General features: G+C 44.0%; 2 protein-coding genes across 22 annotated transcripts in view; one reads left to right on the forward strand and one right to left on the reverse strand.

Annotated features, from left to right (window-relative positions):
- The window catches only part of PSPC1 (paraspeckle component 1), a 107,893-nt gene that overhangs the window by 86,446 nt on the left and 8,000 nt on the right, over nt 1–13,447 (forward strand). For 3 of the 12 annotated variants that reach the window (XR_003434880.1, XR_003434879.1, XR_003434881.1), the window contains 2 exons: nt 148–232; nt 5,888–7,271. The gene's annotated coding sequence lies outside the window, so the exon portion shown is untranslated. Of the gene's footprint in view, nt 1–147; nt 233–5,887; nt 7,272–13,447 lie in introns of those variants that run through there. The other 9 variants (XR_003434885.1, XR_003434882.1, XR_003434886.1 and 6 more) reach the window with 4 other exon arrangements.
- MPHOSPH8 (M-phase phosphoprotein 8) overlaps nt 1,878–13,447 on the reverse strand; it is a 50,033-nt gene continuing 38,463 nt past the window's right edge. For 6 of the 10 annotated variants that reach the window (XM_027116758.1, XM_027116761.1, XM_027116757.1 and 3 more), the window contains 7 exons: nt 12,082–12,222; nt 11,376–11,462; nt 9,189–9,343; nt 7,319–7,473; nt 5,047–5,174; nt 3,872–3,955; nt 1,878–3,198 (listed from right to left, as the gene is read on the reverse strand). In XM_027116758.1, coding sequence (XP_026972559.1) covers nt 3,157–3,198; nt 3,872–3,955; nt 5,047–5,174; nt 7,319–7,473; nt 9,189–9,343; nt 11,376–11,462; nt 12,082–12,222 — 792 coding nt within the window. In that variant the 3' untranslated portion in view covers nt 1,878–3,156. Of the gene's footprint in view, nt 3,199–3,871; nt 3,956–5,046; nt 5,175–7,318; nt 8,308–9,188; nt 9,344–11,375; nt 11,463–12,081; nt 12,223–13,447 lie in introns of those variants that run through there. The other 4 variants (XR_003434877.1, XR_003434878.1, XM_027116763.1 and 1 more) reach the window with 4 other exon arrangements.

Here is a 13,447-nt window from a genome sequence, read left to right on the forward strand (position 1 = left end):
GTCAAGGCACAGACTGGGCGGTGGAGCAGCGGAGCTGATCGGGTTAGACTCCACTTGGGGCTGGCTCTCTGGGAGCTCAGATGACTGTTTCCCAATTTTGTTTTAATTTGGTCCTGACTGAATTGTGAACCTCATTCCATTTTCCAGCCCAGTAGCAAGGCTCTTCTGTACCAGGAGGGAGCAGTCAGGCTTGGAAATCCCAGATTTTGTTGGAAAGGAACACCGTCTGCAGGTGAGCAGAGGATGGAGGGAAGTGGTATGGATTCCATCCGTTTTCTTCTGATCCTACTCAGTAAAGCTTTAGGATGTCAAAATAACTTTAGGGGTTTGTACCGTATTATGCTATGAAACATATTAACTGCATAAATATTAAATTTTTCTAAATTCTTACATATATGTTCTTGTACATATAAATTTATATACATTTTTTTTTGGCTGCACAGCAGGTAGGATCTTAGTTCCCCAACCAGGGATCAAACCCACACTGCCCGCAGTGCAAGCGCAGAGTCTCAACCACTGGACCACCAGGGAAGTCCCCAATTTTTCTAAATTCTTATTTCATTTTACAAATCACCTTGCGGTACTCTCCTTGTACCTGTGTCCTACTGTTGCCTGGTCTTTGCTGATCATCCTCCTTGCACTTTTATGTTTTTCCCCGTTTTTATGCAAAGACACTGGAGTTTCATGGTTAATGCTTTTTAAAGGTCTTGCTGTCAACGTTCTGGATGCTAAAACCTTGCCAACAGTAGTAAATTACTACTAATGAACTAGTAAATTCTCATAAGGTAACTGAAAGCTCTCAGCGTAACCCTGCCGAATAGAATTCTAAAAGCAGCACCTGAGCTTCGAACTGCAACCTCCTAACATTCCACTGAATACATTCTACAAATTTAAGAATTTAAGATGGGAATGACTTGAGAAGATAGTGTATGAAGCTGAGTAACTTGTATTCCTGGACTAAATCCAAACTCCTCATCCAGCTGTAGTCCAACATTTATTGGCGGGTATTAGGTACTAGGCACTGCTCTTTGGTACTGGTATTGTAGGCAAAAGGATGTGTAAGGTGCTTTCTACTGCAGCATACTAATTAGTGGTGACCAGATCTGGGTGGTATGGTTAGTAAGTTAAATTAATTGGATAACCCGACTTCGCATCATGTCCTTACCTCAGTATACACCGGAAAGTAGTGATATAGCTGAGGCGTGATGATATTTCAGTGAGTCTGGATCAAAAGAGCCATGCATCCCGCTTGAAGTTACGGCCCTGCCCATGGCCTAGAGGGTGACGCTCCACTTACGCATTCTGTACTGTGTGCCCGGTATAGCTACACGAGCCACAAGGAGATGGCTTTGCTTTCCACAGGTAGTACTAGCATATCTGCAAACCTTTGATAAGGTGCTGCTGGAGAATTGCTTTTTCAGGGCAGTCATTGTTCACACTTATTTTAAATATCAAAGTAGCAGCATTAACTGAAGTATCTGATGTATTGGCTGCCTTATCAAGTGGAGAAGTCCAAGACCTCATCATCCTGGTCAGAATTTCCCCACCCCAGGGCTATAGAGAAGCAAGTTCAGATGAAAAGACCTGTAATAAACTGCACGGCTCTACAAGGTTTTATTCCTAGTGCTCCTGTAAAGGTGTTACCTAGGCATGCTTTTTAGGTGATGGGAATGTTTTTTAAAAACCCATTTCTCTTCCATGTATTGGACAGGGTGCACCACCGCTGAAATAGATCTCGTGGCTGTGAGGCTAGATGCAGCAGGAGTACAGCATTCAGTATCGTTGAAAAGTCTAATCCCAGCCATTGTTTAGCTAAACTATACATTTCGTATCCACCTTGTTTTGAAGTCCTGAGACTTCAGAAAGAAACTAGCAAGACCAGCATTGTGGTATTTTATTGAGGAAAGTAGGAAAAGGCAGTTGTGCTCTGAAATATCTCTACAGTGTGTGTGGGTTAGCTCTTAGTATCCACAGACTCAACAAATAACCGGGGAAGAAGAAAAATTTTCCAGCAAGTTCCAAAAAGCAAAACTTGAATTTGCTGCACACCAGGAACTCTTTACATAGAATTTACACTGTGTTTACAACTATTTACATAGCATTTACCTTGTATTAGGTATTGTAAGTTAATCCAGACATGAGTTAAAGTATATGGGGTGATACTCAAGGGGTTAAATGCAAATATGACACAAGGACTCGAGCATCCTCAGATCTTGGTATCTGAGGGGGTCCTGGAACCAGTTCCCCATGGATGATGAGGGATGACGTATGTGACATTCTGAATTTTTTTCATTAAAATTGTAACTCACGCAATTATAAAACTAATCTGGAAATTAACAATTTTATACATTTCCGTAACCCAGACAGCTTGATTCATTAGTCTGCCAAATATTTCTTGAAAGAATATAAGCATTAGACCTGTGGGCAATCACTTTTCTCAGGAGGCAGAGTGTGGCAAAGCCTGGCTGGCCTTCCCAGTGTTCAAAATAAGTAACAAGATCTGGCTGTTCAAAATGACTTGATGGATTCCAAAACAAAGATAAAGTCCACATGTAATATCCCCTTTTATGCTCATAATGTCTGGTTTCTGGGGGTTTTTTTTTTGCTATATCTCAGATTGATTTACTATCTTTTCAAACAATAAAGGGTAACCTGCAGATATATAAAGTTGTCACCTACTCGGGATCTGTGTCAATAGCACGTTGGAAAGATCAGACCTCCTCCCTCAAACCCGCCTGCCACCTTAGATTAGTCCTACTTCAAGGGATGCAAACTCACACATTAACTTAGTGCTAACATTCCCACTGGATTTTTTTTTTTTAAAAACACAAAAATTCATTAGGGCTAGTAAAAAAATTTCAAGTTAAAAAAAAGTTTTAATTTTCTTAAATAATCCTCGTATGAACCATTCCACACTGTGGAAAAACATACAGTCTGGACACAATATCTAGATTTCAGAGCACTGGCACAAATACTTACATCTGTGTTTTATATGTTAGATGCACCATGCCCCATCTCTCAGACTGACAGGCCTTAAATGCAAGAGGCTTACAGAAGAAACTTTTAATTTGGAAGTGTGAGCTGTGCCAGAATTCCATACTGCTTTGAAGAGTGTTTAGAAATAGGTCTGAGAATAACTCTCTCCCAATTCTTTGGTCATTGCAGCTGTACTCTGTACGCACCTATTAGCAACTTAACCTGTTGAAAGAAAAAAAAGCATATATTTCAAGAGTTGCCCTTTGTTAGAAGAGGGGAAAAATAGCACACACGGGCAAGACTTGTTTCCCTTCTTTGGCAATACTGTCAAATTGGTTATCAGTGTGGGTTGTTAGACTACCATTATTTTAATTAAAAAGTCCAATTGAGGGATTTCCCTGGTGGTGCAGTGGTTAAGAATCCACCTGCCAATGCAGGGGACATGGGTTCGAGCCCTGGGCCGGGAAGATCCCACATGCCGCGGAGCAACTAAGCCCGTGTGCCACAATTGCTGAGCCCACGTGCCACAACTACTGAAGCCTGCGCGCCAACTCTCGCCATAACTATAGAAAGCCTGCGCGCAGCAGCGAAGACCCAACACAGCCAAAAATAAATAAATTTTAAAAAGTCCAATTGGGTTTTTAGGTTACTACGTTAATTGTACTGTCACACAGATTGTTCCGGTCCAGCTAGTGATCATACATCTGGCAATTAAATATCAAAAGCACAGAACATCACCAGACTGCTGCACACCATGGATATCAAAGAGGGTTGAAATCATTTCAGACCCAGGCAGGCACACCAGGAACAGCATGACATTCCTGAAAACCTTCTCTAATAATGTGACCTGAAGGAACGACCTGAGCAGTGAGAGCAGATGCAAGGAGATTCTTACCTTAGCAGACGGCGCTTCCGTCAACCTTATAAAGAGTTTATTGAGGCCTGCAGCAGGGCTGAACGAGTAAACAAAATGACTGTCCTGGGGAAGAGACCAAAAGATAGATCAGCATTTCTGCAGACAGACTTCTCCATCTAGACACAGCCAGACTCCAGAAACCTTTAAGACTAGTGATGTAGAAGAAAATCCAAGTTTGTCTGAATTTCTTTGTAAGACAACATGCTGTGATTTCTTTACTTTTCCCTTGCATTAAAGAGATAACATTTATCTGGAAAAACAATATATAGATAAAAAATCTTCAGCATTAGAATGTATCCAGCCATATACAGCATGCACGTTAAAAATCTTCATAACCAGTTAAATTCATCCTAAGGAGAGAATTTTATATGTGGCAAAGGAAACATACACAACGATTCTTCAAGGGCATTTTTAATGCTAAAGAATTTACATAGCCACTATTAGTTTAGTTATTATATATTTATATTTTAAAACGTTCACAGTGGGGCTTCCCTGGTGGCGCAGTGGTTAAATCCGCCTGCCAATGCAGGGGACATGGCTTCGAGCCCTGGTCCGGGAAGATCCCACATGCTGCGAAGCAGCTAAGCCCGCATGCCACGACTACGGAAGCCCACGTGCCTAGAGCCTGTGCTCTGCCAGCAAGAGAAGCCACCGCACCGCAACGAAAAGGAGTTCCCGCTCGCCACAACTAGAGAAAAAAGCCCACACACAGCAACGAAGACCCAACGCAGCCAAAAATTTATAAGACAAAAAGTTCACAATGAATAAAAATCAAAATTATACTGTGATTACCTAAAATTAAACTAGGCATAGATACAACCAGTGTTATTCAGTGTTTATATTTCGGTTTTTGAACCGTGCGCAGGCATGCTTTTCTTTTTGAATTCCCTAAATTTCCTTTAAGTGAACATTTGTAATTATAATGGCATTAAAAGGCATAATATTTAGATAGGATGTTTCTTGTACCTAAGAATTTATCTTCAAAATGTTAGTTCCAAGACTTGGTAAACATAATTTAAAGCACAGATACCAATTAAAACAATTTATGATTATGGATTGTTGCCATTTCCAGCAACTACAATTAACAGAAGAATTTATGTCATCTGTGCTTTTGATTAGAAGACTGTACTCAGTAATGAACTATAGAAACTTACCAGGAAAACAGGGAGTTGAAATTTATCATTTAAAACGACAGCTTGTACACTACACGGTCCACAGAGGCGAGCAATGACCTCTTTACCCAGAAAGTTTGCGTGGAAAATAAACAGCAGGATGCCGGAGCCTGAATTGGGGAGATACAAGTAGAGATTTTAATTCCCCACCCAACAGGGCCACTTTGCAGAGCCTGAGGGAGGAGGCCCATGCGGGTAGGAAGCGGCCCATACCCCACCCTCGATTGTAAGATTTGAGCGGTCTTCCAGGTGCAAAACCTGTCTAGTGCTTTTCCGACCACAGAACCCTTTTTACTTTTAGTTTGAGTAGCTACTGACAGCTCATCGGCAGGCTTTTTAAATATGCTTTTTCTACACTGAAGTTATTTTTTTTAAGTGGTATTTAAAAGTTCCAGCTGAATGTATAAATGTCAATGGAAGCGAAACCTGCAGACTGGTTTCTGAGTGTGGGTTTGAGGAATTTTCCACTGTCTTCCACATACTATTTTGCCTTTTCTGAATTTTCTTATAATGTGAAAAAAATCTTATTTTTTGGAAAAAAAAAAGTTTGGGTAAGATTTGAAGCTTTTGAACATGCAAAATATTCTACAAGATTCATTCTCTGAACAAAAACTTTACTTTTGATAATATAAAACAGATACATGAGTTGTTTGTTAAAAACTTGCGAATGAGGAGACTTCATAAGAAGACCCCTAAGAACGACTGGCTTTAAAATTTGTCCTGGTTCCAGGAAAAAAGGGCACACCAGGTCCCTGGCTCTTTTACCTCCTTTCAGGCTATGTGAGGTTTGACAGAGGGTTTTGCTCTCCGTTTTATGACGCAGCTTCCCTGCTTAGAGCACCGAGGATGAGAGGAGAAGAAAAGGTCCGCGGAGGACAGAGGCTCTCGTTTTCCCCTCAGCTCCACTGTGAAAACGCAGCTGTGTCCCCGTGACTGTAGAGCAGAACAGGCAGTGGAACCTCGTCAGACAGCCTGTGGGGATGGCCGTCCGCAGTGAAATCCTATTAGAAAACACTTCGACGAAGGTCATGTTTCTATTCCTGCCGACCACGGTGAGTGGTATCCAGCAGAGGAATGGTCGTCCTTCGTCAGCTCTAGTCGGACTGAGAAATACTTGATCCATACGGAGAATATGACACAACGGACCCTAATCAAGTTCCTGGTGCTTGTTTCACGGTATCAGTATAATTGTTTCTCTTCATTTCTTAAGAGCCACACACCCCTCAACAGACCAAGGTCAGTGTTTGTCAAACTTGAGTGCTTTCAGGTCACCCAAGATCTCACCAAGGTGCTGGCTGAGAGTCCTGGTCTGGGTGAGGCTCTGAGAGGAGACCACACTCTGAGTCTCGAGGGTCAGGAAAATCTACCAGGATCTCACAGGGCATCTTTGGAAAAAACCGCTAGTGGATGCATACATTGTGCACGTGCAAAAACAAGCCATACGTAACCCAGGACTGTCCAGCTGAACCGAAGCACTGGTGTGGAGGTGGGTGACCGGCCAGTTCACGGACTGAGCTCACCAGCTCATGCCTGGCAGTGCAGACGGTCCACTTGGACTGTCAAGACCACAGTTCGCTATCACTGAGATGGTGTGAATGGCTGGCTTTGACTGGTAGAGCTATATTTTCTTCAACTAAATTTCCATTAACAAATAGGTATTTTTTAAACAGGTGGGTGGTTTTTTTTAAAATAAAACAAGCCAGAACCCCGTTTCCTACCTTTCCTCCACTCTGTATACGGAGCACCCGTGTCCTGGAGGAGGGGCCATGGCCATGGTCTCTACCTACCAAGTAGCTGTTAAGCAGAAACTAGGAAGCAGAACTTAAGTTCTATCTCTTGCTACTAAACTGTACTATGGGACAAGACGTTTTCATTTTTCTTTGTCTTTTTAAAAGGGCAAGACTATTAGTGATAATAAAATTCAGGGAGAATATTGATTTTGGGCTTATCATCTTGAAAGCTAAATTTTAATAAAAGTCCATTTTAATAAAAACTAGTTTAATTATTAAGACTCAGCTTGCATACTTCTAAAACAAGTGCTAACAGGCTGCTGTGTGGACCCCTTGGGGTCGCCTGGGATGGTGAGTATCAGCTGCGTTTCTTTTTTTCTGCCGGAGCAGCAGTGCTGTTAACTATTGTACATAATTATTACACATAATGGAACCTGTTAAGGTTTTATTAAAAGAATAAAGAGTTCTGCCTGAAAATCAGTTTATAATGTCACATTTCAAAATGAGAGAAAACACAGGCTTACCTTCTGGTATGTTCTGTGGGATTCTGTAATTGAAATCCATTGAAAAGTCTGGGCCCTCACAGAGACGATGACATGCTATTGGGAAAACTGGTTCTAGGAGAGCAAGGCGCGCTTCAAAGTAATCCTTTATTGTTTCTTCTGCTACTCTTGAAAGTCTAGTAAACAAGTACAGCAAACGCTGTTAACGTTTGTGTAGGGAAGCACCGTGAGCTACGTGATCAGACTGCTGAGTACCATGAGGCTTGCCCAGATCAACCTTAAGGGGGATAAAAAGCCTCTCTCCTGCTTCCCTGCTTTTTTCGTAGCTCTCACACCTGACACGTCACATGCCTGTCTGTCTGGAGGCTCCGAGTGGGCAAGTCTGTGCCCCGCTGCCACCCCTGCCCAGTGCCCAGCACACGGACAGAGCTCCATACACGCTCCCCGGATGAGTCAATGAATCAGAAATAAGAATTCTGTCGGAAAATAAACCCAAGAACGGCCACACACAGAAAAGTCTTGTTACAGTACTTAGTTTAGAAAGCAGTCAAATACGGTGATTACTGCTAATTCCAAAAGTCTTTTCAGACGACCCTGCTGGGAATGTAACCAACCCACCCCATCCCAGGATGCTCTGCTTCAAGGAGTGTACAGTCCCAAGAACCCTTTCGTCACAGATGTAAAACCAAGCCCAGCGTCCCAGGAAGCCCTCGGCCTTGGGCAAACCAGGCAGGTTGGTCACCCTGCTTGCTGGCCGCCGGTCACTGCCACCCGGGTGGGCGAAGGCTGTCTGCGTGGGCAGAGTACCCAGGCACACACTCCCTTTTCGGCCTTTGCCTTTTTTGTCTCCTGTCTGAAATTTACCTTATTTTCTGCTTAGAACATGGGTCCTACATCTGGAAGGGGAATAACCATCTTTCAGGTGTGAAGATCCAAGTCATGTCCTATGTTTGGTGGGTGAGGAGAGGGGAAGAGTGGCTGTTCCTGCCCAAGGCTGCTGACCCAGGACTCTGTTACATGAACAATAAACACGCTACCTGCATTAGCTACTGTTCCTGAAGCTCGTGTTGCCAAAATAAGCAATAAAAAGCTACTAATATGAACTTCCAATAAAATGACTTAGAATTCATTTGAAAAAGCATGAACTTGAATGCGTAAACTGTGGTAGTTTCCAGACAATGTAATTATTATTCAGTACTAAAAGGAAACGAGCTCATCAGGCCATGTAAAGATACGGAGAAAACTTAAATGCCTATCAAAGAAGCCAATCTGAAAAGGGTGAATATGATTCCAACCAAATGACATTCTGGAGAAGACAGGAAAAGTATCAGTGGTTTCCAGGGTTTGGGAGAGAGGAACAGGTGGAACGCAGAGGATGTTTAGGGCAGTGAGACGATGATGTGGAGACACGTCATTACGTTTGTCCAAACCCACAGGATGGACAACACACAAGGGGAACCTCAGGGGAACCAGGGGCTCTGGGTCATGAGCACATGTCACTGTAGGTCCATCAACTGTAATGGACACACCACCTGGAGAGGGTGTGCACATGTGGCGGCAGGAGGTATACGGGAAATCTCTACTTTCTACTCAACTTCGCTCGGAACCTAAAACCTGCTCTAAAAGTCTAAATGGTTTTCAGAAAATGTTTGGGAGCCAAATTAAGCATAATTAAGATTTTAAGATGATACTCTTAGTATAAGTTTGACAGTTTCTAAGTCCTCAATAACTTGCAGAAAAATAATTCATACACCACTTTTAAAATTCATCATCTTCTGAGACCACAGACCCGTCAGGACTTGTACTTGACAATCTTTTTCTGAGCAGTTACACACAGGCCACTCCAATTATGTGTCCGAATAGGCACCGGGCACATTCACTCCACACTTACGTCTCTAAGTGATTCTTCAGCAGGTCATACACCAGCACGTTGTTACACTGCTTTGCGAAATGCAGCGCACTGTTCTGGTGCTTTGACAGAATGTTGCAATCAGCCCCGCACTCAATGACAAGGCGGACGATGTCTGAATTTCCCCTTTTACAGGCCTGCGTCAGGAATAAAGGAGCAATAATTACTCGACTGCTCAGTGACCCTCTCCACGCTGAGCGGGGAGTAAGTTCTCCGTGACGGGAGGGAAAAGAACCACTGGGGTCGGAAACTGGGAAGCGTAAGTGCTGTGGTCCTTTTCCTCAGTGTGCAGTACAAACAGGGCCGCCTCATTCAGACCGCAGTCAAACGCCTCTCCCTCCTGGCCCTCCTCCATCTCTGGCCTTTTCCGACCCTTAATGGGTGACCTCTTTCAAGCCAAATCTGAGTTTCCCGCCTACCTCTCTCCTAGCTTAAGATCCACGTGTAAAACACCTAAGCATTTCCAGGTCCAGTGCGTGTAAAAATCTTCCATTTGTGCTGCCCGTGTTCTCTAACTCAGGAAATAGGGGACCAACCATCACCTTCAATTACTAAGTCCTGTGAATTTGACCTCTTTAAGACTGGTCAGTCTGTCCACTTCCGTCTCCACTGTCACTACTTCCGTGCAGACTATTATTATCCCACTTAATTTTAAGAACCTCCCTACAAGTCTGCAAACCAATCCATTCCCCCCACTGTAACGGGGGACATTAAAAACAATGCAGCGAAACCCAACCTTTATTCTGCTTCTGTCTTTCTCTAGGCTGGCCCTTCAGATGGCTCCCCGCTGCCGTGAGGGTTAGCCCCTAGCTCCCTGGCACAGATGCAGAGAGCCTGCCCCACACCCCCGTCTCACACCGCCCCCCCATGCTTCAGACTGTGCGAGCATCTGCTGTTGAGAATGTGCCTGGTGATTTCTCAGTAAGATGAAGTTTTAAATTCATGCTTCCACGTGCGACCTGTGCTCTAAACATACTTCAGCAGAAACACACAAGGAGAGTTGAAATTCAAAAGGAGGGCTCCTGGACAAAATAAACATTTCCATGAATCAAAAATGAAACAGAAACACCAGCAGTGAGCAAGGTTTAACCCCCAAGTGTGGAAGAAGGCCGAGGAGCAGGTGACGCAGGCCTTAAGAACTGCACGGTCAAGCACAGACTCAGGGCCAGGGCCCCCGCCAACCGGGGGCTCTGACCAGTCTGCCTTCCTGACTCAGGAAAGAAGGTCGGGAAGAGGTACCACAGACACACACCTTCTTGGTGAGCAGCTCACACAGCTGCACGTAGGGAGCAGGCAAGTGGGCCTCAGCCTCCACGCACGGTACAGGGTCATAGCCTGCTGTGTGGACAGCATTATCAGGCCAGAAACCTGGAGCTGCCACAGGAAAGTGCTGGACTGGGCGGGGTCCCCTAGAAGCAAATGCAAGACTGCTAAACAGGGAGGGGGGGCTTCAACAACCTTCCACTCAAAACTGTCTGCAGGGGGCTTCCCTGGTGGCGCAGTGGTTAAGAATCCGCCTGCCAATACAGGGGACACGGGTTCGAGCCCAACTACTGAACCTGCGTGCCTAGAGCCCATGCTCCACAACAAGAGAAGCCACGGCAGTGAGAAGCCTGCACACTGCAACGAAGAGCAGCCCCCGCTCGCCACAACTAGAGAAACCCCGCACGCAGCAACAAAGACCCAACGCAGCCAAAAATAAATTAAAACAAAAAAACCCCACTGTCTGCAAACCACAATTCTGAGCACAGAAGATGAAGTCACCAGTGAAACAGTAACGCGTGCACGTCCCTCTTCTCCACACCCAGGTCTGCGCAGGGCACAGCCTGCTTCCCTTCCACTCGCACGTTTCATCCCTGCTGACCTGCATCTTGAGGATGTGGCTTAGCCACCTGCCAGGTCCATCCCAAGGCTGAGCTCAAATCCACACGACTGAGCCTGGTGTCCACTGTACACAAGCTCATAGCTCCCTGTGCTATTCCCACCACGTTGCTCATCACACCGAGTAACTGCCTCTTTGCGGGTCTGTTTCTCCCACTCAGCTGTGACCTGTAGGTCCACAGACAGTCCCGTCCCCATCATACACCAGCCCCAGCACAGCAGCAGCTGGAGACCCCAGCAGGACCATGTTGCATCTGAGGGGAGGACTGCTCCACGGGAGGCATTTACCTTCATTAGAGCCGTCTCACCATTGCTCTGCTGGACGTTTACAAAAGCTCCTGCTTCCAAAAGAATAGCCACTGTCGTTAAAAAGTTCTGTTAAAGAAAAAAAAAGTAAATTTAATTCCCCAAATTCTTTACAACTAAGATATTTCTAGGTGTTTTAGGATTTTTATCCACCAGGAAAAGTACTCAGATTCTATCCCAAGCAGGATGGTGAACACAATATAAACAGCTCCCCCGTGCAGGGTCCTGGGAAAGCTGGAGGCCGCGGGGAGCAGGCCCAGCACAGGTACCCGGACAGCCGCGCACCGTCTGCCGGAAACTTCAACCTCAAGTTTAACCACTGGTTTCAGCATAAGAAACTCTGCATATCGATCTTTTAATAAGATAATATATGGGAACATTTTAATTAAATTATTAAACAAAAGGGACACTTAATTTAGATTGGAAAACATTTTTAAAAGATCTAAGAATATTAATACCTTAATCAGAAGTTCTTTTTCAATATAAATCACTTCGAACTAGATAAATGATTTTGCAAATTCAATTACAAAGTATGACTGTCAATAAAAACGTATCCATTTATGACAAGTTACAGATGAACTGAACTATGAAAATTTAGTTACGTGACTGTAGGACCGGTACATTTCCCTGCAGAGACAGACTCTGTCTCGGTCCCAAGACTATCGAACCAAAGCCTTGAGTGGCCGACCTTCTCGGCAGCATGGATGAGCGCGGTGGTCCCGTTCTTCTGCCGACCGTTCACTTTTGCCCCCTTCTTGAGGAGCAGCCTCAGCAGGTCGTCCTGCCCCCCAGCTGCCGCAAGCATCACCAGTGTCATCCCGCTGGAATCCTGTATTGGTTTTGTTTATGAAAAAACATGTCAATGTTTAATCAGAAAAATTTTAGAACTAAGTTTTTTCATTTACTATGTTTCAATGCGAAATCACTGAAATACATTGATTTATGTATCTACGTACTTAGGTTTTTCATTAAAATACCCTAACAATCAGAAACTAATCACCTTTAGAATTTTTCCATATGTGTTACCAAAAAATTTTACAACTTCCACTTATTAAGTTCTGAAGGTATACCAACACTCTGCATGATACAAAATGAACAGTGAACCATGAGCCACATAAATGGCAAAGGTCCTCACTTCCCTCAAAAGTCTCCTGTGTTTTAGGTAAAACAGGTGAAACGCACATATTCATTACACTCATTTGGTTGGCCCAAAAACAGAAGGCTAGAAATGACGGTGAGAAGTCACGCAAGTCCATTCTATTGGTTACAAACTAAAATGAATGCTTTCTGGATGAGACAAATGTTGGCCTATGTAAATATAACCGTTGGGAAGTGAGAGTTTGAGTTCTCTAAGGATACAGAAGGAAATTCAGAAGTGGCAAACAGGACACTGACATGGTTAGTTTCTGAGAGTCCATAACAAAATAGAGAAATTAAAGAAAAGTTCTTTTAATAGAGATAAAACTACAAAAGGCTGACAAAAGATAAAAAGGTAACTATTAGCTAAAATATTTCCGATCACTAGTTCAAGCAATCACCATATGAGAAAACCGAACAATTTATTAAATAACATTTGATAAAACCAAATTCCAGTAGTATGAATTAATTTAGCTATAATCTTAAAGTCTAGCAAAATTTGCATGTCTGAGTAATTGGAGGGAACACAAATATAAGAAAAATGATTCTTGGCCGTAGTACTTTAGACAGACTCAACAGGATCCACTTAAATTGAAATAAGGGGACTTCCCTGGTGGCACAGTGGTTAAGAATCTGCCTACCAATGCAGGGAACACGGGTTTGAGCCCTGGTCCGGTAAGATCCCACATGCCGCAGAGCAACTCAGTCTGTGCACCACTACTACTGAACCTGCGCTCTAGAGCCCGCGAGCCACAACTACTGAGCCCAGGTGCCACAACTACTGAAGCCCACATGCCTAGAGCCTGTGCTCTGCAACGAGACAAGCCACTGCAATGAGAAGCCCGCGCACCGCAATTAAGAGTAGCCCCCACTCGCTTCAACTAGAGAAAAGCCCGCGTGCAGTGTGAGAAGGATGG

Source organism: Aethalodelphis obliquidens, unplaced genomic scaffold (assembly GCF_003676395.1).
Source record: "Aethalodelphis obliquidens isolate GAN/ISIS:26980383/991018 unplaced genomic scaffold, ASM367639v1 scaffold16, whole genome shotgun sequence".
In the NCBI taxonomy this organism is placed as follows: domain Eukaryota; kingdom Metazoa; phylum Chordata; class Mammalia; order Artiodactyla; family Delphinidae; genus Aethalodelphis; species Aethalodelphis obliquidens.